This window comes from Brassica napus, chromosome C8, assembly GCF_020379485.1.
Source record: "Brassica napus cultivar Da-Ae chromosome C8, Da-Ae, whole genome shotgun sequence".
In the NCBI taxonomy this organism is placed as follows: domain Eukaryota; kingdom Viridiplantae; phylum Streptophyta; class Magnoliopsida; order Brassicales; family Brassicaceae; genus Brassica; species Brassica napus.
The window spans coordinates 23,398,710-23,425,041 of record NC_063451.1 but is presented as its reverse complement, the minus strand read 5'-3'; the positions used below and the strand labels follow the sequence as shown (position 1 = coordinate 23,425,041).

Here is a 26,332-nt window from a genome sequence, read left to right as displayed (position 1 = left end):
CAGAGCACTCTTTTCTTTCCGGACATACACACATCAATGGAGTAGTTTTCCCATCTCCAACCACATTGAACACAAATAAGTCTCCTATCTCGCAATTGTTATCGAGACAAAACTTTCTCCAGCCTCTTGTGATGTAATACTTGCCGCCTGATTCGGTAAATCGCAAACTCACATTCCATGAATTTCCCTCTTTGTTCACCAGTATGGTCTCTTGGCATTGTTTGTTCAAAGCAGTAGAACTCGTAGCTCCCACAGGAAGATACTGCAAACAAATAACGTAAAGACACATAATAGATTAAACCATTTATTTGACTAACTAAATTGACTCACAAGTTTGTCTTCTTGTAGATTTGAAGCCGTGACCTCAGCCAAAAAACAGTAGTCGAATGAGAAAGAAGACATTGCCCCTGTTCCTCCTGAAATATAAGAAACAATTTTCCACGTCAAAAACATCTCACAAGTTTGCTATGCTATAATATATCTAACTCGCGTATTTTTCTACAAAATTATAGTACATTGCATAGAACATAAATGTACCAGTATTGTTGGTCGTCTGATCATTTTTATTATAATTGAGATTTTTAGTATTCACATACAACGGGTTTCAGTCAATCAGCCGAACACATGCAACGGGTTTCAAACCAAATCATTAGATGAAGCAACATTTCCGACATTAGTTTGAGTTTTAGAGTAGTCTCCATGTCTGAGAGTGGCTCTGTTTTCGCGAGTAAACGATCTAGGAGTTTATGTCTAGAGATTTTTTCTTTAGTTTCTAAAACAGCCTGTAGCTTCGTCAACTCCTCCACCCTAGCACCATTTCTGATCATGCCTCAGCTCCCTCCAGCAGTGATCCAGGGCGAACTTGTAGCCGTTATTAATGAAGAAAATGTCTAAAGCCGCTTTCATGATATCATCATCATTTTGCCCACTTCTCTGCTCTCTCAAAGCCCCATCATAGCATCCAGCAAACTTGGATACTTGCTCGTTTATCCGAGCCCATCTTTGCTTGCAAGGACGAAGCTTCATCGGTATAGTACCCACCAGGAGAGGGCTTGCGTTGTAGTAGTCAATGATACGGTTCCAGAAAGCATCAGCTTTCTGTTCAGTGCTCACCACAGGGTCCTTACTGGTGTTAAGCCATGCACCAATAAGGATTTTATCCTCTGTGGTAGACCATTTCCTCCTCTCCTTCACACCAGACTCATCGGTAACTTGGCTACCGAACCAATTAGCTTCGGGTGATTCAAGGTCAATGGGGATTTGACTAGTTAGTAGGTTTACATAGCCGGAAGTGTTAGCCATCTTTACAAGTTGGTTTGTGACATTATTCTACCGACAAAGACCCTTAAGTAAGCTAACTTCCTACTAATTAAAGCCTATCAAATCAGAGCAGTTGGGTAGATAGAAAGCAAATAACTATCATTTAACACCAAAGCTAGGCCGAATTAATTCCTAAGTAAGTAATTAAAGCAACTCAAATCAGAGCAGATAGCAAGTTACAAGCAAACTAAGTTCATTCCATCATCAGCCTCTGGTTGACGTGGGTACTGAACCGGCAATGAATTGCAGTAGCTACTGTCAGCTTCATCCCCGTAAATCTGACATTCGGCTTCAAGAAGGGAGGTTATGTCTAGAGACTCTGATGATGAAGAGGGCTGACTGTAGCTGTAATCTTGTCCCATTTTCGTTAACCTGAAAGAAATTATGTAAGAACATAGTTAAACAACAATAATCATCATCACAAAACGAATTCAACGAGATATAATAAGAGAAAGTTAAAAGAAGATTGAACGAGCTTAAAAACAAATTAGTTAGCGAAACGAATTCAACCAAAACCCCAGTACAACGCGTATAATCATCAGCAAAAACCAAATATTAATTCAACGAATTCAAATAATTAAACGAATTACAACTTAAAGAAATCAACGAGCTACTCAAACGGAAGCAACGAGCAACGAAACAGAGAACATATCGATTGAACGAGCTTTAAAACCCCTCTCCCCAAATCATTTTATACCCAAATCGTTTTGAAACCCTAATTTTAATCGTTAAACGAAATCGATTCAAACCCCATAACCCAACCAGATTGAGAGGAAGCAAGAAGATAACGTGGTCTGAATCGAAAAATCAGAGGAATCAAGAAAATTACGCAACGATTTACCTTCGTAAAGCACACGGAGAGGAATCGCCCTTCCTGTCGCCTTTCTCTCGAGAGCCCCTTTTTTCTACGCGGTCGGTCGAAAATGAGTTAACCATTTTTGACCCAACGCAACACAAACGACACCGGCCCTCTCAACGCATGACACGTACACAAGGATCAAATCCTTAAAACCCTTCGCGACGGGTCAATCCTTAGCTTAAGTCGGATAATTAATATTATTATATTGTCACTAACCTAAGGATTACGCCTAAGGATCACACTTGGACCTCCGTTGCAGTCGCTCTTAGCTTCTTTCTCCACAAGCTTCTCTTCTCTATTTGCCTCCACTTCATTTTTGGTATCAGAGCCATTGCTGTTGCTTTTCGTTCCTACGCATAGCGTAACAAGACTGGACTCAATAAAATACTAATTTTGTCTTTTAACACTCTTGATTCCGAGTGTTCAAAAGAATGATGTTGTATTATGTAATGTATCTCATAGTTTTCTTGCTTCTTCAGTTGCACACTGTGACAACAGTGCCTCTCAAGTTAACGTATGCAACGTCCACTATTCTCTTTGAATCTACCACCATGCATGCAAAATGCGACATGAACGTTGGGTTCGGATGAATAACCAACGCATTCTATACATGGTTCACTATCGACTCAGATATTAATTTCAAATACTTTTGTTTTGTTATAGTGTCTACCAATTACAAAAGTAACAGTCAGATTTAAATTTCATAATAAATAGTATATTTAAAAAAACTATGTAATGTAGACTCAAAAATCTAAAACAAATGAATAAATAATTCCAAGATCGATGTTGTTAGATTAAAACCTGTTCCACTATCTGTCCCTTGCAGCGGAGGAACATTGGTTGTGGCTGGTAGTATCTCATCCGAGGGAAGATCTCCACTATCTGCAGGAGTGGAACTGTTTCCTAGCTTTTTATCGTTTTGGTCCATTTGAAGACGTTGATGAGTTGAAGATGATAACGGAAAGGAAGAAAAGACACGTATTTATATGTTCACGACTTGATTTACTTTTATCTTATGCTGAAATCAGCATCGCTGAAATCAGCACTGCTGATGTAGTGATGTATAATTTCTCAAAACTCGTTTTGTTATATGTTCATGTTTTTATTTTCTACAAAGACGGTTGATTATGACAACGGAAGAACCGGAGGACACTTATTATTTAATTATATGGTCACAACTTGGTTCATATTTCTATTTTTTTTCTTAAGTTTGCAAACTATATGTTTTCTAAACAAATATATATTATGCGATTTCTCTACTGTGTGATTTTTTCATTGTCGTATTCTTTTAATCTACCATGAGTTCAAACAGTGTCAATGATGGTTTTTTGAAGATGACAAAGAAAGTACTAGAGGAGACTTACTTATTTTCTCATAATTTGCATCGTATATATCTCTATATATTTCATTTTTATTTTATGATATTCTGATGTATTATTTCTCTACCATGTATTTTTTTCGTAGCCGTATTTTTTCGTAGCCGTAAGGCCAAACGAAGACGGTGATGGTTGATGAGAAAATAAAGACACGAGGAGACCTAGTATTTATTTGTTCACAACTATATCCTATATATTTTCTAGAATTCATCAACTTGCATCTTGAATTTGGTTAGAAATTCGAAGTCTATACTAATTTCTAGTATTTTGAAATATAACTACCTGCCTATATCTCATATATATTTAAAAAAAAATATTGTCATTTAATGTGTTCACATTACGTTCGACACGTAGCAACTTCATAGCGATTTGAGAATGAATACGCTGACGCATCACGTTCACAGAACTTCTCAGCCAAATTCTACATAAATGTATTCACACTATATACTATTTTAAGTTTTTGAATATAAAACTCACGTGCAGGGTTCTACGGATTATACAAAGGTTCTACGTAGAAAGACAATTTACAAAAAAATGAAATGTCTAGGCTTATTTTATTTTCAGTTAATTTTCATTTTTATTTTTTTATCTTTCATGTGTTATTTTGAACAAAAATATCTTTTAATGTCAATTAACAGTATCTTTATATATTTATCAGCTACCTTTATATATTTTTTACATACATACACATGTAGAGCTGGACACAAATCGGATAATCAATTATCCGATTCAATTCGATTCGTAGCCATCCAGATATACGGTGTCCCGAATATCAGGAAAAAATAGTTTATTAACCGGATATCCGATTCAATCAGTAAAAAAAAAAAAAATAATATAAAATAATAAAATTTTATTACAAAAAAAAACTTATTTACTTTTTAGATACTAATAATTAATTTAATAAATTTAGTAAATAAAAATATTGTAAAACTTATATAAAATATATTATTTATAAAACTTATATATATAATTCAATAAATATATGTATATACATCCATATAACGGATCAGATCGGATATTCGTTTCTAAAAATATTAATATTTGTGATTTGCTTCGTTTTTTACGGATATTACATATTAGTATTTGCTTTGCTTCGTAGAGTTACGCATATCCGGATTTTGTGTTCGAAGCGAAAAGGATACCGAATCGCCGTGAGCACTTATATAACTAAATATTGACTACAAGTGAGGATTCTAATTCTCTTGGAAGTTGGAATATTCTTTTTTTTTAATATTTCTTTTCACTATCGACCAAATTGTAATGAAATGATTTGTCTTAATAATTTTCTTTTCTTTTTCTTCAATTATTATCATGATAGATTTGATTTTTCATGTATTTAGAAATTATAATATGAAACAATTGGTTCGACATCAGGATTGTCTAAATTCATATAATATGAAACCAAAAAAATAATAATAGTTTTGGTTATCATCGGAAAAACCTCAAGCATTTTAACCGAATAAACAAAATAATACTGATTTAGAATGGTAATTATATTTTAGTAGAATAAAAACCAAAAAATTAACTTAAAACCGAACCAATATCCAGATTCAACAGACCTAATGTTTTCTTATCTTAAGAAATAACGAAATTAATAAGCTCATTCCGCGCAAGGCGCGGATTATTGTCTTGTATTTTTTAAATAATAAGCTAATCCAGAATTAACTAATAAAACTGGAACTTCGAAAAGGATGTAAAACAAAACTGAATTTCGAAAAGAATCTATATTATAATGATTGAGTTTTTGCTCTCTCCTTAGAGTGTCCACTTCAGCATTTCATTTATTTTAGTGGGACTCATCTTCATGTTTTTGTTTTAATATATTATATATTCGTAAAAACTTACAATAAATATCACTTAGTGCAGCGGTTTACACATCTTTAAAAATGCTAACAACCCGAGTTCGAATAGAAACCATGGAATTTTTTTGCATATTTTTATGATTAAGTTTAATTAAAGGCAATTATGACTTTTACAAGTCGTCTTCCTCTTTAGATTTTTAGGTTTTCTGCAATATTGACTCTGACGGCTCATAATTTTTCACGAGTTATACATCAATTTTTTCGTTTTTTGCCATTTTCATGAAAACATCATGAATCTTTATATATACTACTCGATTATAGGATGAAAAGAGTAAAATTTAATTTCTTTTAAGAATCCTGAATTTCGGACCGAATCAGTCTAAATCGTCACCGTTGGTGCCCGAGTTACGTTTTTTTCGGCGATTTTACAGCCCTCGGCGGTGAGTTTTTGAACAGGGCTATGTAATGAATTAATGGTTTTTGGATCATTTTAATTAACTCGCGGCCTATCGCGCTCATTTTCTACATAAGCCTTAAAAGGTAAGGTTGATGCGTCAGACAGACCCAAAGAAACCTCCTAATCGTCTATTCTTTTTCACCGTCTCTAAGCTAGGGCCTAAGGTTCTCCCACTTTGTCGCTTAACTCTCACATCCAATGATATATCATTACACTCTAAACCGCTCTATTAAGTGTCGCGCATCATTGAAACTCTTTAAATTGATAGAATTTCATAGTCCTACTGAAAACTTGATTAATATAATTCTTTGTTGTTTGTTCTACTTTCCGAAGTTGTCCACTAAGACCTTTACGCCATGGAGGGATTCACTAATTTCCCAGAGTTGAAATCTGAATTAGAACACATTGGTAGTTTCAAGGAGGAAGTGAACAAAATCTTTTACACAACCGACAACTACAGGAATAACCAATGAAAAAGAAACACAACTTCTTGGACGGACTAAGAGAGTTCGCATAAACTTGAGAGGAGCTCATGGGGATTCATTTTTTTATTTCTGTTAAAAGATCTAGCCTTGACCATATTTATAGGGTTATGTATATTCTCTTTCTCTATGTCTAATAAAAGGTTTCACTATTGTTTGGGGTTTCTAAACTGTGGTAGATAATTATTTTCTTATACTTGCACAGCTTGCAGATTTACTGGATAGCTAATGAGGATGGCAATTAGTCAGCGTATCAGATGTTGAATCTCAGCGGATATGTGGGTCTCTATCCGACATATTCATGGGAAAAATGTTGCTAGATGTCGAATTCATGAAGATAAATCGAAAACTCTTTTAGACGTCCACACATGAGATATGAAATATCAACACATAAGAAATCACCGGTTATTCTCATATCAACCTAATAAATCTATTATAATATAGATTATATACAACACGAAAAAACAAAAGTTAAAAAAAAAGAAAAACAAATTTCATACATAACACTACACAATGCATCAATAACGTACCCGCGGGGCTATGCCCCTAGTAAAACAAGAAGAGGTGCATGGTGTAGATGATTTAAGGCTCGAGTCATACGACATGTAAAATATGTATCCGTACCATAAGCATAACAAAAGTAACCACGTTAGAGCATCTCCAATGGTGTTACCACTATTGGAGTCCTTAGCAATATTAAAGTAATATTTTTTTTTAATTTTTTTTGTTTGAATAGTTAAGGACTCTTATCAAAAATGTGTTTCCAATGGTGTACTCCATTTAGGAGTTCTTAGGAAAAAAAAGATTTAATTTTTAAACATGTGAAATTTAAAAATTTATTAATTGCATGATTAAATATAAAGATACAATAATAATGAATCTTCATCACCAAATTTGTTCCAAATATTTTCAATTAAATCATTTTTCAATTGTTCATGTATACGCCTATCACGAACATGATTCCGAATGCCAAGCATATTACCGAGATTTGTAGGCATGTCGGTACTATAGGACATATCCACCCGCGAACTTCTAGTTACGTCGCATTCTTCAAATTCAGACATATCGTACTGAGTGTATCCATCTCATTCATTTTCGACTATCATATTGTGTAGTATGATACAGGTTCTCATAATCTTCCCTATCTTTTCCTTGTCCCATGAAAGCGCCGGGTTTTTCACAATCGCAAATCGAGCTTGCAATACTCCAAAAGCGCGCTCCACATTTTTTCGGGTTGCTTCTTGAACTTTAGCAAATAACTCTGCTTTAGGACCTTGAAGAAGTGAGATAGATTGAATAAATGTTGACCATTTTGGATATATACCGTCTGTGAGGTAGTACGCCAAATTATGCATGTGTCCGTTGACCACGTACTCTAACCTGGGAACTCGACCTTGTAAAATGTCATCAAAAACAGGAGACCGGTCGAGGACATTAATATCGTTTAAGGTACCTGGAGCACCCAAAAAAGCGTGCCATATCCAAAGATCGTGCGAAGCTACAGCCTCTAAGACAATTTTCGGTTTTCCCGATCCACGTGTGTACTGTCCTTTCCAAGCGGTTGGGTAATTTTTCCACTCCCAATGCATACAGTCAATGCTTCCTACCATCCCAGGAAACCCGTGTTTCTCTCCAATATCGAGTAGTCGTTGAAGATCCTCTGGTGTGGGTCTTCGTAGATACTCATCTCCAAATAACTGTATTATTCCTTCAGTAAAATTTTCTAAACACGAAATTGCTGTGCTTTCACCAAGTCGGAGATACTCGTCAACCGTGTCAGCCGCAGAACCATAAGCAAGCAGACGAATTGCAGCCGTACATTTTTGCAGTGGAGATAGACCATACCTCCCGGTTGCATCTCTTCTTTGTCGAAAGAATGGAACGTCCTCTGAGAGGCGATGTACTATACGCATGAATAATTCCTTGTTCATGCGGAAACGGCGTCTGAATAAATGTGCCAGAAATGTCGGATCTTCGCTGAAGTAGTCATTCCATAAACGGTTGTGTCCTTCTTCACGGTTTCGTTCTATGTAAGCATGTTTCCTTTGCTTTTTGGTTTGGGCCTCCACTATGTTGTTGTATATATCTTCGAATATATCGTCGAAACTTCGTTCAATCTTTCTTCGAGTTCATCGGATGAAGATGATGACATTTTGCTAATCCCTCCTTGAAACAAAAAAAAAATATCAAGGCAAACAGGTTAGACTCATTTTAAATTATCATATATTACATGACTAGAGTTAATGTGAACATATAAATACAACTGTAGAAGATGAAATTCAAAATAAATGTTTAGTGTATGTGATTTCGGACTATACGTTTATCATTGAACTATACCAGACTAAAATGGCTAAAATAATATCCATTTATTGATACGTTTCTTATTGAACTATACTAGACTCCCATATCAATTTATTGATATGTTTCCCATTGAACTATACAAGATTCCCATATCCAGAGAAGTAGTAGCAATCAGAGTAAAACAAAAATGAAAATAACCAAAATCGTTTGTATTGATACGTTTGTCTTTATGGAGTTAAGAGATGAAAATGACCAGAAGTAGTAGCAATGAAAATGAAAATAACCAGAAGTAGTAGCAATCAAACCTTGTATTGATACGTTTCAGATTGTCTTTATGGAGTTAAGAGATAAGCAACTCGAATCACACCTTGTGTTGCTAAGTTTACACGATTTTTTGGAGACAGATAGAAGTACAACCAAAAGATTAAAAGCTTAATATAGAAGTAGTAGCAAGGGATTATAAGCTTACAAGAAGTAGTAGCAAAGATTACAAGCTTACAAGTCGAGATAACAGATGAAGAGGAAAGAAAGAAAAGGAGATAGCTAGCTACACATATGCTAGAGACAAACTTATAGAAGTGAAAGTGAAAAAAACAGAACCCGTGACTTGGTTCACATGTGCTACACAACAAAACACTTTCACAGCTCCAATGCACCCGTGATTGAACAAAAACTACACAACAAACTCCTTGTACTGCACCTGAAAGAACAAATAAGACAAGAGTTAGCAAAGTCTTACAATAACATTGATACCTTAAAGCAACATTTATACTCAAAGCAACACTGATAATCACTACTCAAAGCAACATTGATAAGCACTTGTAAAAGCAACTTTGATACCTTAAACAAAACATTTAACACCAATCAAATCATCTCAGACATAAGTTTGAGTTTGAGAGATGTTTCCATCTCAGAGAGTGGCTCCTTTTTGGCAAGTAAACGGTCAAGCAGTTTACGCTTAGAAATTTTTTCTTTGATTTCCAACATGGCCTGTAACTGTGACAACTCCTTTTCTTTACCACTCTTCTTCCTCTTACTAGCTGCTTTAGCAGCCTTCACTCCAACAGGTCGACCCTCTGATTCTCCCACATCCTCTTGTCCATCAACCTCCAACACTTGTTAGAGCTTTTCCTTGTCCTTAGCCAGAAAGGTGGAGCACCATTTCTTGTCATCCCTCAGCTCTCTTCAGGCATGTTCCAGGTTGAACTTGATGGAGTAGTCGTTGTAGAAGATATCTAGGGCAGCTTTCATCACATCATCATCATTTTGACCACTTCTCTGCTCCCTCAGAGCCGCTTCAAAGCATCTAACAAACTTGAAGACTTGATCGTTAATCCTAGACCACATTTGCTTGCACTGAACAAGCTCTCTAGGTGTTGTCCCAACCAGGTGAGGGCTTGAGTTGTAGTAGTCTTGAATCCTCTTCCAGAAAGCACCAGCTTTCTGCTCGTTGCTGACCACATGGTCTTTACTGGTGTTAAGCCAAGCACCAATAACGATTTTATCCTCTTTTGGAGAACATTTCCTCATCTCCTTGGCGGCAGACTCATCTGGACATTGGCTACTGAACCAAGCAGGTTCGGGTGAATTAAGGTCATATGAGGTTTGGCTATTCAGTAGGTTTACAAAACCAGGGGTCCTATCCATGGTGGGAGAATGCTCTGTGTCACTCTACTAGCAACACAGACCCTTAAGTAAGCGAATGTTAACTAAGTGACATTTAAAACCTATCAACTCAGAGGAGTTAGGAAGGTATAAAGCAATGCACTAGTATTTAACTCGAATCAAATGCTCTGTGTCACTCTACTAGCAACACAGAGGCTTCGGGAAGTAGTAGAAAACTAAGTAACATTTAACACCTATCAAGTCAGAGGAGTTAGGAAGGTAGAAAGTAATTCACTTGCTTTTAACACCAATCAAATCTCACCAGTTAAAAAGTTTTACAGTAAATGAGTTTTACCATTTATAACATTTTCACTTTGATTTTTAGTTACTCCCGAGTTTAAACATTTTGAATTTCAGATTGAACTTATGTTTTTTAAAACTCATTTAGAACTACAATATAAATCTGTATAGGTTTTACCTACAACTACTATAGGTTCATTATAGTTATACATACAACAGCCAATATGTTTTTAATTATTCAAAGAAAAGAGAGTAGGAAGTTAGTACATTACCTTCTAAAGGTCAGACCCTCGCCTTTTCAGCCTCTGCAGCTCTTCCTGAACAGACATGAGATAAAAGCAGTCAAAAGTTTTAAATATATGCAGATTAAACTATGAAAAGCAGAAGGAAACAAACTAACCAGGCACTATGTGATGACGTTGTCCTTCTCTTCAACCCACTTGAACATGACCACCATACAGATTAAGACGAATACACTGACCATCACACAAACAACCAATGGAAAGCCATCTCTAACCCCTGATTTCTTCTTAGCTAACTCCCACACTGTCTCCTCTAGCTTAACCAGCTTCTGCTCACTCTCATTACGTTGATCCTTAACCTGCCTAAGTTGTCTCTGAAAGTCACTCATCTCCTCCATTACCGCCACATCCCACCATTTCCAAACATGCCAGTCTCCATCATCAACATTCTCACACGTGAAGTACCTTCTGCCTGGATCTTTGCTTGTGTAAGATGTTGCAACAACAGGCTCACCACCACAGTAGCATGTCTTCGGGATTCCATCATCAGCCTCAGGTTGAGGAGGGTACTGAAACGGCTCTGCAATATTCTGGCTACTCTCAGCTTCATCCGCGTAGATATCAGCTTCTGCTTGAAGAAGGGAAGTAATATATATGTCATACTCCTCTGATGAAGAAGGCTGGTTGTAGCTATAATCTTGTCCCATGTTTCCTTAACCTGAAAGAGATTTACAAGGTAGATATTAGACTTCAAAAGTTAACAAGTTGTTCTCCTATACAATCGAACTTGTTGTCCTATACATTCACAACATTAAAGAATCTGACTTATAAAGAATCTGAAAAGAATCTGAAACCCTAAAGAATTCACAACATTAAAGAATTCACAGCATTCACAACATTCACAACTTGTTCTCCTATACAATCTATGTCATACTCCTATACATTAAAGAATCTGACTTATAAAGAATCTGAAAAGAATCTGAAACCCTATAAGCATTCACAACATTAAAGAATTCACAACATTCACAACTTGTTCTCCTATACAATTGAACTTATAAAGAATCTGAAACCCTAAGCTCAACAGAGTCAGAGCACATATAACCTCAACTTTTTCTCAAAATTAATCACAGAGCACACAGTAGTAATACTAATCTATGAGAAGAAGATAACTCCAGAGTAAACAATCTTAACAACACAAGACTTCCATATTGATTTAAAATATCACAGAGTCACACTGTCGTCATGAATCACAGAGTCACAGAGACGTAATGCTAATCTAAGAGAAGAAGATAACCACAGAATCACAGAGTCACAGAGTCAGAGCACAAACTAAAATATCCCCAAATCGATTGAAACTCAAATCGATTTGAAACCCTAATCGATTGACTCTCTGAAAATAAGAGAAGAAGTTAAAACCCAAATCATTCGTGGTCCTTGAAACCCTAACTACAAACTAAAATATCTCCAAATCGATTGAAACCCAAATCGTTTTGAAACCCTAATAGATTGACTCTTTCAAAAATAAGAGAAGAAGATATAACCCAAATCGTTCGACTCTTTGAACTACAAACTAAAATATCTCCAAATCGATTGAAACCGAAATCGTTTTCAAACCCTAACTACAAACGAAAACATCCCCAAATCGATTGAAAACCCAAAACCGAACCCTAAACGCGAAGAAAACAACATGCAACTTAATCTAAATTCATAAATCAACAAGATAAGGCTTCGATTTACCTTGATTATCCGAGGAGATCAAATCGCCTCAAGCGTCGCCGAGAGCTTTTTTTCGTGTGGTCTCGCGAATGAGATTTTTTTTTCCAAGCCGGTATACATATTTCGACCGACCCAATTAGACGTTACCACGTCACTAAGGACTCAGTCCTTAAACACCTTATTTACGGACCGCTCCTTATCGATCTCAGCCTTGTTAATATTTTTTTATTGAGATCACCCTAGGTTAACGCACTAAGGATTCGTGAAATAGCCGCGTTGCGGATGCTCTTAGATTCATGTGAAGTGGACACTGGGCACGATGATGATGATGAAAACCAAATACTATATTGTTTTTTTTTGTTTTCTATGTGTATAACAAAAGACAAAACTCATACCGACAAAACTCATACCCGATGTTAAATAGTTCCAGTTCCAAACATTGCTTGCTCAAATGAGCACCTCATGAAGAGAAATCCACTCATATTAGGTATATTATTAAATGTGAGTGAATCCCTTCCATGGAATACTCATTTAAGCAAGAAACATTTAGAAAGTGGAAAGGAGACATGATTTTTTTCCTTGAGCGTATAAGAGACGATTTCACTGATATAAATACATGAGCAACTGCACAAACTAGGGAGACATTACAGAAATACCCTCTTCTCAAACAGTAAACTACCTACCAGACCAGAGCCACCATACTACTGAACATATATTAACGCAGACACACTTGAAGAAGACTTGTAAGTAAGCCGTGGAATGGCAGCTAAAGAATGACTTTTTAACCAACAATCAAACATGCTCACACACATCCTTGTCCTTTTCTCAGGCAGACCACATGTCTGGGGGAATCATTTTACTACAGTGGATTATCAACAAAAGGAAAAAAAAATCTATTTCTCAAATTTTTGGTGATTATAATCACAAACTTGTTGATAGAAAAATATTATAAACTTGGTCAATCAATATATTGACATTCATACAAACACTAGAGGTAAATATACATATAAGCCACATCTTTTTTATTTTAATTTTTTTAATTAATGTATTGAAAAAAGAGTAATCTTGAAAAAAGTTTCAATATTTCTTGGTCAACTTGAGCTTTTCGATCACAAACATGCCTTCTTTATACCTCTGTTTAAGATTGAAGGTCTCCACATACTTCCAACCCAACTTCTCACCACACTTACTACACATCACATCTGCCACCACGTACGATCCGGTTAACAATTTCCTCCCAATCTTGGGTCCAACCACCACGTTCATCGCGTGCGAAAACATAAAAGCTGGCCCTGAAGCTCCCTATATTCATGTCAACGTATTTAAAATAAGCGTTCTTCTATAAAAATTTGTTGGATAAGAAATGAAAACTGGTATTTTTGGTACATAAAAATCTTTATAATCTTGTTGTTACCACAAATTTTTTGGAGATGAGATCTTCACCGAGAGCTAGTGGATTTTCGCAATATCTACAGAAATACTTAGGTAGAGTCAGTGCCGTACCAAAACATATTGAAGCCTAAGGCAAACTTAAAAATAAATGTTTCATTTAAAATTTGGAAATAAATGTTTCCATTTCAACTTTGGATTGTAATACAAAATTTTAAATATAAAATTACTGAAAACAAAAGAATTTCTTTGTAATTTTTTTTTAATACAAAACAGTTTTTTCAAAACATTATTTAAACAAAACAGTAAAAAGGACTAAGACATAATATGTTTTCTTATATTCAAGAAATTATTTTGCCAAATTTCCATAATCAACATTTATAAGAAAATAATTTCATATAAGTATATGATAGTTAGGCCATTAAGTAGTATCAATACATTTTGGATGTATTTTATTAAATTAGTAACTAAAATAACTAATTAGCAGTTCAACACTATTATAAAATGATTTTTTTATTTATTTTTTTTTTGAACGAAACTTTTTTTTTTTGAACGGAATTTTCCTATTTAACTTAAGTCACAATAAAGACATTAAGATTCTCTCCAACCGCTTTCCATACACAAGATTTGACATGTATTCATTGTTTAAGGTCCTATATCTATTGTGAAATGTGATTAAAATCCTAACATGAATTCAAGCGAAAATAACATCATGCTAAACTTATATTACTAATACGCTAAACAAGAACTTGGGGCCCCTAAAGTATCTATTTTTTGGTGAGGCATGAGGCAAATGCCTTTCTAGTAACACATAAGGCACGGCTCTGGGTAGAGTTTTGCTTTCTCCCATTTTGGTCGATAAAAGGACGTAGAAACTAGAAAGGAGATTGAAGAGTCTACAAGATTTATGAGAGACTAAGAAAAATGATTCGTTCTTATTGCTACTAGTTCTGTGGAAATTATCGTGCGTTGACTTGTCTCGGTCGTTGGACACTCGCATTCCTGATATTTTTGAATGCCAATGTATGTGCTTTTCAGCTGATGGGCCTATGGATAAACGGAAGGTCCATTTGAGTATTATTTCGCACCTGTCAAAACTTTAAGACCATTGCATCCTCTGTGGTTTCAGGCCTGGTCCTGGGTAAAGTGCTATAAAACATTTGCTTAAACTTCCAAATTTTAAAGAGTTATTATAAGGTCGCATAACCTTTAAACTATAAAAATTTCTTATATTAAAATTCATCTTAAAATATTTATGGTTGATCAACTCTCATGGCCTGTCTTGAGTTCTATAATGGATATTGTGGCGAGATCTCGATGGTGCTTATGAGTTATCAGACAACATTTGGCGAGATCTCGATGGTGCTTATGGTTATCAGACAACATTTGGATTTGGGAAAATGTCTTCTTTCGTTAGTCAACATTTACCAAATTGTAGTGGAGCCACTAGGTCCAATTGATTAGTTTAGGTTTAATTTGGCATATCTTTGGTATAAAATCTTTAATGTTCCCACATTGTATTAATAATCTCTTTTGAAAGATAAACATATCATAAAACTAAAATGACAATAATGAGTATAGGATCAGTTCGTTTTAGCAGCTGATATGCGTTGTATCACTTTAATACCCAAAAAGGTGGCACGAGAACATCACATTCACTAGGTTACAAATTCATGAATACATGCATCACTTACAGTTTATGAAAAGAGAAACACGTACTTCACAATTTTTTTTGGATAAGTAGATTTGAATAAAAGATGGATTGTGGATATGAAGAATAATCAGTTACTAAGAGCATCGGTATTGGTGGGACTCAACCCACGAGCCCTTAGCATTTTTTATTAAGTTTATATGTTAAGGGACCTAAGCTAAGAACATTGAAAAATTTGGTAGATTATTAGTGGGACTTTTCTGGCCCCTTAGGTTATTATTTAATTAATTTATTATTTTAATAACAAATAACATATAAAAAGAAGTTTTAAATAAAATATATAAATGAGAAGTTTAACATTAAAATTGAAATTTTAAGAAAATTACAAAGTTGAAAAAAAGAAATACCAAACATCATAATAAAAAAAACACACACACAAACATTTATTCCAATACAAATAGGAACTTATAAATTATATGTTATGTGTAAGATGTCTAAATTTAGCCCAAATATTTTCAATCAAATCATTTTTTAAATGTTCATGGACTTGTCTATTCTGAACGCTCGTTCGACGATTAATTGTACTCACGATAGGTGAAGGCATATTGACGAAAAATGTAGCCACCTCTTCTCTTTCTTCAAATTCATGAACGTTGTCCTCAGTTCCTGATGATCGTTCATCTTTGACAATCATATTATGGAGTATGATAGCTCTCATAATATTTCCTATTTTTTCTTTATCCCAAATATTAGATGGATTTCTAACAACGGCAAACCTAGCTTGTAGGACTCCGAAGGCACGCTCGACATCTTTTCGCACAGCTTCTTGGGTTAGAGCAAATAATGAATGCTTCTGACCTTGTGGTAGTCGGATAGATTGAATAAAAGTAGCTCATTTCGGATAAATACCATCCGTGAGATAATATGTCAAATGGTATGGATTACCATTAACATAGAAGTTAACTTGTGGCGCTATTCCGTTAATAATGTCATCAAAAATGGGTGATCGATCGAGAATATTAAGATCGTTCATAGTACCTGGAGCTCCAAAAAACGCGTGCCATATCCAGAGGTCATATGAAGCTACCGCCTCCAAGACAATCGTTGGTTTTCCGGTTCCTCGTGAATACATTCCTTTCCAAGCCGTGGGGCAATTCTTCCACTCCCAATGCATACAGTCGATGCTTCCAATCATCCCTGGAAACCCACGTTGTTCTCCAATATATAGTAGTCTTTGCAGATCCTCCGGTGTGGGACGTCTTAGGTATTCATAGCCAAACAAGTGGATTATTCCCGCGGCAAAATTGTGCAAACTTCTTCGAGCTGTTGTTTCACCAATTCGGACATATTCGTCAACTGTGTCAGACCCACCACCATACGCCAATTGACGAATTGTTGCGGTACATTTTTGGAGCGGAGTTAGACTCGACCGTCTGGTTGCATCTACTTTGGGTTGAAAATACTCAACTTCTGTAGAGAGACGATGCACAATACGCAAGAATAATGCCTTGTTCATTCGAAACCGTCGCCGGAATACATTGTGCGGGTATGTTGGAGTTTCGCTAAAATAATTATTCCAGAGCTTCTGATGGCCTTCCTCCCGGTGTCTCTCGATAAAAACTCGTGTTTTTCGCTCTTTTGGTTTTGGATTGAAATCAAATTCTTCAAATAAATCTTCAAATACGTCATCTAATTCATCATCATCATCTTTGTGGTAATGATAATGGGAAGAAGAAGCCATAGACAATTTTTACAACAGAAAAAAAATGTTTAGAAATTAAGAGAAGATGAGACTTTCCACATTTGTAATGAGAGAAGAAGTCTCAATACTTATATGATAAAGAAGAAGTCTCTACGAATCCTCCCGTGAATGAATATTGATATAAACTCTTTAGTATATCTTGTGACTTATTGGTAGAAAGCAAAATAAACATGTGGCTTTGGATTATGTGACTTATTGGTACAAAGAAACCCAACTTGTGACTTATGGTTATAAATGAAATAAACATGTGTATAAACAATCTAACTTATGACTTATGTTACAAATAAGAAACTTGAGATCATGTGACTTATGGTCAGCCATTCTATTTGGTTACGAGCACAAATAAAAGAGTACAAAACCATATCGGTTACATCCGAGAAAATACAAAACAAAACCATGTCGGTTACATCCGAGAAAATACATCGATTACATAGTTAAAATTATCCAAACATAACCACCAAGCCTATTACAACAACAAGAACAACTATGTCTATTACAAAGCACTCAAACCCATAACTAAAAGAAGATTTCTCCTTACCCATATCACCCACAATCTTCTCTAGGTTTCGTATCTTCTGCTCTGTGTCATAGTCAGTCAAAAGGGTTAGGCTTTCTACCTTTTCACCCAGCTGAAGCACGTGTATATCTCTGGCTCTCATCTCCTCCATCAGCGCCTCATCCCACCATTTGTAGACATGGCATTCGCCGTCGTCTTTCTTCGTACAAGTGTAATATCTTCTCCCTGTTTCACATACGCAAAACTAGCTAAGCACATACACAAAGTAGCACATAAGCAAGTCAGTAACTAACTAGCACATACCTTGATCTTGCCTAGTGTTAGACATTGCAAGCAGTGGCTTACCACCACAATAGCAACCTGCGGAAAACCAAACTCAACCTCCGGTTGCGGAGGGTAGTGAACTTGTGAACTACGTTCCAAGCTTAACTCAGGTTGGTCACGTCGTATGAGATCATCCGTCTCGCTGTAATCACTGTCGTCATTGTTTCCAAATAAATCCTCGTCATCTGATGGCTGCGTATAGCTGTAATGTCCCATTTTTACTTAACCTGCATACATTGTCGAAATTTAAATTAGATACACATAGAGCTATAAAGTTAGAAACAAAGAGCTATACACAAACATAGAGCAAACACATTAAAAGAAAATGATTCATTTATAAGAACCCATTTAAGGAAACCGAAACTACATAGAGCAAACACCAAACAAGAACATAGAGCATACAGAAAATTAAAGACATAAAGAGACATCTTCTTCTTAATTTTTTTCAGAATAACTCGGCTAGGAGCTTATTCTTCACAACTTCTTCCGCCTCACTCAATGGTTGAGTCTTGGCAAGGAGAGTGTCTAGTATTGCTAGCCTCGACAGTCTCTCCTTCCTCACCAAATCGTCCTTCTTCATTTCCCAAACAGTCGCAATCACAGCCACGGACTTCCCTTTACCCGTATTTCTTTTAGCCTTAGCAGCCTTGACACCTTCAGGCCTGCTCTCAACATCAACGAAGCCTTCGTTGGTAGAAGTTTGGGAATTTATCTCCACATTCTTCCTCTTCGAAACGCCACCCGCCGTGGGTGTGGTAAGGCTGAGCCACTTCTGTTCATACCTCAACACACACCAAGCATGTTCAAGTGTGAACTTGTGCTCTTGATCAGAGAAGAAACTGTCATGCACCTTCTTCAGAACGCCAGTGTCAGTCTCACCACTTCTCATTTGTCGCTCTGCTGCCGAGTATGCGGCACAGAACTTGTTAACATCTTCATTGATTATGTGCCACCTCTTCTTGCAACAACCGTGTTCTCTCACACCATCCTCTCTTCTATGAGGACTTGATGCATAATAAGCAGAAACCCGTTTCCAGAAGGCCCCCGACCTCTGCTCATTTGCAACAATAGCATCCTTGGAAGTGTTAAGCCACGCACTGATCAGCACCTCGTCATCTGCTGGATTCCATTTGCGTCTTACAACACGGGCTGCTGGTGTCTTTACTGGTGTCTCTACTGGTGCATCTTGAGATTGTTGTGAACTGAAAGCCGGAAAAGTCTGTGATTCTCCAAAGTTAACACTAGAATGAAAACTTTCATAAGGAAAGTTTTCATGGAAAATGCTACCTTGTTGACTGTGAAGCAGTCCTACGTAGCTAGAGGACTGGCTACGAAGATTGCTTGGATCCATAACAGTAAGAAAATATAAGAGATTTCTTGGAGAAAGACTAATGAGATGATAGAAGAGAGAAAAGATAAGAGATTTAAATAGGAGGAAGTGAAGAATACAACGTACATCACCGCCTTAATGGCAAACTCCGAACAAGAAATGTCTAATCCCAACTTATTACACAACTAAAAAGCTATCAACTTTCTTTTTAAACATCAGTGGCTTAAATATATATCTAACATTTAATATAAACATTAATCTATAAACTACGAACTATGGAAAATGCAAAGTCTCATGAAGAAAGCTAATCAAAACAAATGACATGAGATATTTAAATCTATAAGAATCAAACTCTAAACTATTAGTCTATACGAATCAAATCTATACAAATGACATGAGCTTATTTTCACAGATTGGAATTTGCAGACATATCAAACTCTAAACCAGTTAATCAAATGATCTCGAACCATAGAAATCTATACGAAACAATCATACAGTTGTTCAAATCTATACTAAACAATCAAACATAGAAATTTGAACCGAACAAGGATGTTTTTTTACCAACTAAACAATCATACAATCAAAACGAAACAATCACACAAGCTATAACGAAACAATCGTACAATCGAACCATAGAAAGCTTTTGAAATCTATACGAACTATCATAAATTGCCGAACCCTAGAATCTATACAATTGTTCTCAAACCAATGAATCTATATCTTTTTGCCATCGAATCTATCAAACAACATCGGATAAATACCATTTTATTCGTCGAATTTCGACAAAACCCTAAAAAAAAATTTGAAATCAGATCGGACTTGAAAAACAAACCTTGTTTTTTTTTTTTGTTGTTGGGACGATTCTCAAAGGTTTTGGAGAGGATTGGTTCTCGTCGTATTGGAACGGAAGCGAACCGATGTGGATTGAGCTTTGGAGGAGGATCGGGGGATCAAACGACGCCGAAAGCTGCGACCTCGCCAAGGGAGATAAAGAGATCTCCCACTCCAGTGAAAGAGAGAAGACGCAGGGTTGGCTTTCGATTTGAAGAGATGGATTTGGAGATCAAGGCTTCGCCATCGCCTTCGCCATCGCCATCGAGCTTTTGATTTTTTTTTTTTTGATTTCGATTTTGGAATTCTCGAGGAGAACAACAGCCGAACAACACCGATTCCATCGCCCACTCCCGTGCTGCCACGTCGCCTACGGGACGAGCCCGAACAGCCCTTACTAAAGGCCCGTCCCACTCTCTTTTCATTTCTTTTTCATTTATTATCGACCCATTTAAAACTACGGGACGGGCATAAGGGCCCCCGATATCGATGCTCTAAGGTACCTAGTGAAAACTAATTAATACCTAGATAGTAACATAGAACATTGATTAATAAAAACAAATTATACCAGTTATAGAAGATGAGAATAAAGATAGGAGAGAAGGTCGGTTTAGAATCTAAACTATATGAGAAAGACATCTTGGAATTGTAAGTGATCAAAAGATTTGTCTCTCTTGCGTGGCCGCAAATCTGACCAGAACCACAACTCATATATAGTCCTAAACTTAGAGATACGTCTGCGAGTAGTTTGATTGTGTGTATGTGTGTTTTTGTCTCTAAGAAATCAATATACTTTTCTCTGGACACTCCAATCCATCCACCAAACCTTCCTTTCCTAAGTTTCTCATAATATCTCTCTCTTTCTCTATGTATATAGCACTGTAACTATAATGTTGACACATTTATCAATCAAATAAATAAAAAAAGAACAAAGTTAGCTGCATCTCCTACAGTATTTTCAATTATTTGAGAAAAAAAAACACATGACTGTCACCACCCATCCCCAACCACAGACTAAATAACTACATATGTCAATTCTTATAGGATACTAGTAAATCGACTTAAATGTTGATGACGATAAAATATTAAAATGGTCCATAGACATGAGAGAAAGAAGATAAGTCTGACTTCTATACCCGATGAGTATGTATTTATTGTTCTTTCCCAACTCTTGTGTGGATATTAGATGACCAGCGACTTCTATGAGTATTATTTCCCAACTCTTGTGCGGTGATCACTGGGTTGATTCAGCTCATACCGGTTTTAAATGTACCACTTGAAATATGGCATACGATCTACACTATCCATAATTTTATGTCTAGAGACTAGAATATACGCGTAAGGTATGTTGCCAATCATAAACTGGTAAGAAATGTAGAAAACCAACTTCAAAGGAATTTTAAATATTTGTTTGTTCTTCAGGAAAAAAAAATCACATGCAATATTTTCCCTTGGTAAAACTTTATTTCGTCGAGAAATTATATGTGAAAACTTTGTTAAAAACTTAAAATCACATGCAATATTTTCCCTAGTTAATTTCACTTACTAACTTGGCATTTATATCATTTGCAGTTTATCAAAATAATTATCTCAATTATAACTCGATACAATTTTACAAACCTCTAATCGATCCAAAACTCTTTCCTCACATAAACAACAAAAAACTAGAGTACGAGATAACAGAATCAAGGAAAAATAAAATAAAATAAAAGTCTCTCCCGTCACAAGTTCCGGCGAATCACACAAAACGGAGATCTGAAAAAAGATCGTTGGTCCCTGATCAGAAGTCAACGAGATGAGAAGAGAAATCTGGAATCGTTGTCGTCGGTCGAGGAGGATAACGTAGAGAGAAACCGCCGATCCGAACGACGTCTCTGTCTCCTTGACGTCTCGGAAGAATCCCGGCGGTGAGTTTGGCCAGTGCCGCCGTGTACTCAACCAGTAGCTCAGTGATGACAACAACAGAAATCATGATCTGAGTAATATTATATCAGAATAAATTTTTTTTTAGTAAATAGTTCTCGAAGAACTCGGGAGAAGCTACAAGTTTCTGACTTCTTGAGTGTTTATAATAATTATCTCTAGAAAAATGGTGTTGGAAAATCTCTTTATATAGGCGATAAATTACAGTGTTATTAGTCGTATATCGCTTTCCTTTTTTTTTTTGCTTTTTTTGTAGTCTGTCGCGTGTTGCGCGCTCTAGACCATAGTCACGGCGAGAAGACAAATACGTACGGCAAAATACCATTATTAGCTGCCGCTTTTCAAGTAATAACTGTACTTACTTACTGAATAAAATCTAGAAAAGTTAATTTCCCGTATCTAATGTATTTGGTTTTAGATAGAACATTCAATTTTTCTTCTTTAAAGAAAAAAAAGAAGTTGTTTACCACTATCGGTTTATATAATCTTACTTTTGCTCTAAAACCAAATACGCAGATACGGGATCTATCTTTTGAAGAATTTTACGTAGTTGAACTTAACTAACTTTCGAAAGAATTACTAATATCATTACTAATATCAAATAACAAAACATTATTCAAGGATTTTTTTTGGCTAATCTGCTTTATTGAACATCTGTTTTTGTGTTTTTTTGTCATTCGGCAAAAATTATTATCAGAGCCAAATATAACTCTCATATGTCATGACTCATGACAACTAAAATGAGACTAACGCCTCAAAATCATCATTAGCAGGACAATTATCAATTGGACAGAATATAACAGAATGTCAATTATGAAAACAGATTATCGATTATCATATCCCCTGTATATTAATCCTGTAGCATTACAATATGTTTTCATAGTCATGTGTCATCACGAGAATGATTTTTAAAATTATTAGAAAAATAAGTTGGTCCATATAAACATATACTATGTTTTTTATTAAACTAACTATCACATTAATTAATAGTGTACAAAAGAATATTTTTTCTTTCCTTAAATAAAAGCTACGAAATTAACTAATATGATTACCATATATATGACAATTAATGATTATGAATAATACATATTTGATAAAAAAATTTCTAACCTCTCTTTTTTTGTTTAATTTTATACTATAAAAAAAAATTAAACAATCACATCAAGCATATAATAAAAATAATTAGATTTTTTCTTATATGTTATATTTTGAATTTTTAAAAATAACTATAAATTACTAAAAAAGGTAAAAGTCCCACATTAAAAAAAATTGTGATCAATGGTTTAAGTTTTTTTTTGGTTCAAGCAAGATACAATTGATCATATATCATAGGGGTGGGCGTTCGGATACGCGTTCGGGTTTGTATCACATATTTCAGTATAAATGTATAGAACCCGTTCGGGTATTTCTACACTTTGAGTGGAGTTCGGGTATTTTATGCTCGGGTTCGGATATTTTGGGTCGGGTTCGGATATTTAAATTTTGAAGAAAAAATAAATAAATTATTCATTGTTTAAGTTTGTTGTATTTAAAATATATTTTATCTTAACTGTTTTTTTAAATTTTTAAAAGATTAAAATATTAATAAGTTTGGAGATGAAACTTTAAAAATAGAAAGACACTAATTTAGTTGTTGTTTTGAAATATTAGATCCAATTTTTGTTAATGCAAGAAACAAGAACTTGATATGTATTTTAAGTGAGTAACAAATGATTTTGTCCATAATTATATGTATATTATCTAATTTTGAGCAATAAAAATCATTAATATAAATATTTTGAATAAAATGAGAAAAGTAAACTAGAAATATAGGGTTCAGATATTACCCTTTCGGATTCAGATATTACCCCTTCGGATTCAGATATTACTCGAACTGGTGAAATAAGTAATTTGTTTTGTTGTTCTAATTAGATGATTTTTAGACCGAGCCGGTGAATATATACTAGACAAACATTTATATTTTGAGTTTGCAGTTATATTATATAACAGCTTGATATATTAGATTTGAACACTAACCTGTTAATATAGTTTGCCGGTGATTTTTTTTTTCAAAATTTTGATTCTTAGATATGTATATGGAGTGAAACTATTTTTTACAGATGTCCATTTTTTTAATTGACACTTTTGTAATTCACTGAATTCATAAAAGAAATTAAAAAATAAACTTAAATCATATCAATGAAACAAAGACGAGAACGAAAGTACAATTCTATAGAGGTAGAAAATGAAATCACTTATGGAGAGTCAATAGTAAACAAATCGAGAGCAGAAAACCTAATCCTCTTTCGTCATCATACAATCGATGTTGCCTATTTGGTTTTGGTGATTTGTGTCAGCCGCAAAACTTAATTTTCTTTTGTGCATATGAAGTCTTAAAAATAATAAAAATGAGATGTAATACGTTAACTCTTCAACAACGATGATATATTTATGAGACCAATATTTGTATTCATCATTTTATAACCGATAAAGATTGTAGTGTTGCAAAATGTTAAAATCATTTCATAAACAAACATTATTATAAGAACTCATTCCGTCCGCATGCGCAGGTTATCATATAGTACATTAAGAAAAGAAAAGCAAGAAAACAAAGTCATCATTTTGTTGTATAATTCAGTAAATACAAAATCATAATTATTCTAAAGAAAACAAATAATCGAATATTAGTTATGACATGGAGAAAGAGTTAGAAATACAAAAGTTAAGAGAAAATAAACAAATAGAGGTCGGTGTTTCAAAAAAAACAAAACAAAATAGAGGTTAACAAAATCCTCAGCTGTGACTCATCTACTCCGTTTTAGCATTAAAAAAAAGACTCATCTACTCGATCAAAAGAATAGAAGAAGAGAAAAACACATTGACAAGATCAGAAATCGACGAGATGCGAAGAGAAATCTGGAACGGGCGAGGATCTAGGAGGACAATACATTGAGAAATTGCCAATCCGTATGAAGTTTCCGTCGCCTTCCCGCCTCGGAAGAATATCAGCGGTGAGTTTAGCGAGAGCTGTCGTGTACTCCACTAGTAGCTCAGCGAGGATTACAACAGAGATCATGATCGATGAAGTTGCAGAATGAAGTTTCTCTGGAGAAGAATGATCTAGCAGTCTTGTGAGTTCTCTACTTTGAGTGTTGAATTTATTGATATTACTTGTGAGAAAGAGGGAACTCATTTTCTCCCTTTATAGGGAGAGTAGACCATTAAAGAAGTTAGAGTTGCTCCACTAGGTTCGTCGTTACTCACTTGGACTCGTATTCATATTTTAATATTTTCGGGTCTTTTAGTCAGAATAAAATAATGAAGCGCGTAAGAACGCGCACTACACACTAGCATTAGCTGTTCTACTAACCTATCGATTAGCTCAGCCGATACATAACCTTTTTTTTGGTAAACTTCACTCAGCCGATAACATCAGTTTAAAGAAAACTACAGTTACACTTCTAGAGAGAAAATAAAATAAACTACAAAACATCTTCACATCATCGGAACTCGATTTTCTTTAAAATGTTTATCAGAAGTGTTCAATTGAGTTGGTTATCTTCTGTTGCATCTTGTTTATTTAATCAGTTTAATATTATCTCCTAGATCAATCATTTTGACGAAGGGGTATGGACCTAAATTTTTGATATAAATTTGTATATGATAGTTGTTAGTTTGTTCTTTTCAAAACAAACTTGGTTTTTAATAATTTAGTTTGTAATATGTGTATAACTGTTTATATTATTTTGGTTCTTTTTCTTGCTATGATTGTTATTTTTCTTTCTTTCGAAAACACACAAATTAGTGTTTTGTATCATGTCTTGATTTTAGCCCAAAATAAATTAAAGTGTCTACTGATTTTGCTAAACTAATGAATAAATTAAAGTGTTTTGTATCATGTCTTGATTTTAGCCCAAAATAAATTAAAGTGTCTACTGATTTTGCTAAACTAATGAATAAATTAAAGTGTTTACATTCTTGGAACGAAAATTATGAATAAATTATTGCCAATCGTCCGAAAATCTTCACAGACCAAAACTTACTTAGAGAATTTATAATCCATAATATCAATTTACTATATTTCTATTTCTAAGAGAAAATACTCAAAATACTATTTTCTGTTTTAAAGGAAAAATATAAACATGAATATAGGTTGTATATACTCA

At 34.9% G+C, this 26,332-nt stretch overlaps 7 protein-coding genes across 7 annotated transcripts; all 7 read right to left on the bottom strand.

The window, feature by feature from the left end:
- Nucleotides 1–807: 807 nt before the first annotated feature.
- Nucleotides 808–1,302, bottom strand: LOC106412924 (glutathione S-transferase T3-like). Its single transcript, XM_013853793.2, has one exon. The coding sequence runs from the start codon at nucleotides 1,300–1,302 to the stop codon at nucleotides 808–810; it is 495 nt and encodes a 164-aa protein (XP_013709247.1).
- A 3,258-nt stretch (nucleotides 1,303–4,560) lies between these two features.
- Nucleotides 4,561–8,425, bottom strand: LOC111203961 (putative nuclease HARBI1; the record flags this gene model as incomplete). Its single annotated transcript, XM_022698132.2, has 1 exon — nucleotides 4,561–8,425. A coding segment is annotated over one exon (1,044 nt), but the record flags the coding sequence as incomplete, so codon positions are not given.
- Nucleotides 8,426–8,922: 497 nt separating this feature from the next.
- LOC106412925 (protein yippee-like At4g27740) lies at nucleotides 8,923–16,310 on the bottom strand. The gene is made up of 6 exons (XM_013853794.3): nucleotides 16,277–16,310; nucleotides 16,090–16,181; nucleotides 13,875–13,979; nucleotides 12,482–13,762; nucleotides 10,775–11,462; nucleotides 8,923–9,297 (listed from the first exon to the last, which is right to left on the bottom strand). Exons 1-4 carry the CDS (start codon nucleotides 16,308–16,310, stop codon nucleotides 13,538–13,540), a joined length of 456 nt encoding a protein of 151 aa, XP_013709248.1. The 3' UTR covers nucleotides 8,923–9,297; nucleotides 10,775–11,462; nucleotides 12,482–13,537.
- Nucleotides 9,783–10,244, bottom strand: LOC111203578 (glutathione S-transferase T3-like). Its single transcript, XM_022697458.2, has one exon. It carries the CDS (start codon nucleotides 10,242–10,244, stop codon nucleotides 9,783–9,785), a length of 462 nt encoding a protein of 153 aa, XP_022553179.2.
- A 2,238-nt stretch (nucleotides 16,311–18,548) lies between the features above and the next one.
- LOC125591915 (glutathione S-transferase T3-like) lies at nucleotides 18,549–19,454 on the bottom strand. The gene has a single exon (XM_048766838.1). It carries the CDS (start codon nucleotides 19,452–19,454, stop codon nucleotides 18,549–18,551), a length of 906 nt encoding a protein of 301 aa, XP_048622795.1.
- A 2,382-nt stretch (nucleotides 19,455–21,836) lies between these two features.
- Nucleotides 21,837–22,359, bottom strand: BNAC08G12610D. The gene has a single exon (XM_013854573.3). The coding sequence runs from the start codon at nucleotides 22,234–22,236 to the stop codon at nucleotides 22,045–22,047; it is 192 nt and encodes a 63-aa protein (XP_013710027.1). The 5' UTR covers nucleotides 22,237–22,359; the 3' UTR covers nucleotides 21,837–22,044.
- A 2,406-nt stretch (nucleotides 22,360–24,765) lies between these two features.
- BNAC08G12600D lies at nucleotides 24,766–25,406 on the bottom strand. The gene has a single exon (XM_013854954.3). It carries the CDS (start codon nucleotides 25,357–25,359, stop codon nucleotides 25,054–25,056), a length of 306 nt encoding a protein of 101 aa, XP_013710408.1. The 5' UTR covers nucleotides 25,360–25,406; the 3' UTR covers nucleotides 24,766–25,053.
- Nucleotides 25,407–26,332: the final 926 nt, after the last annotated feature.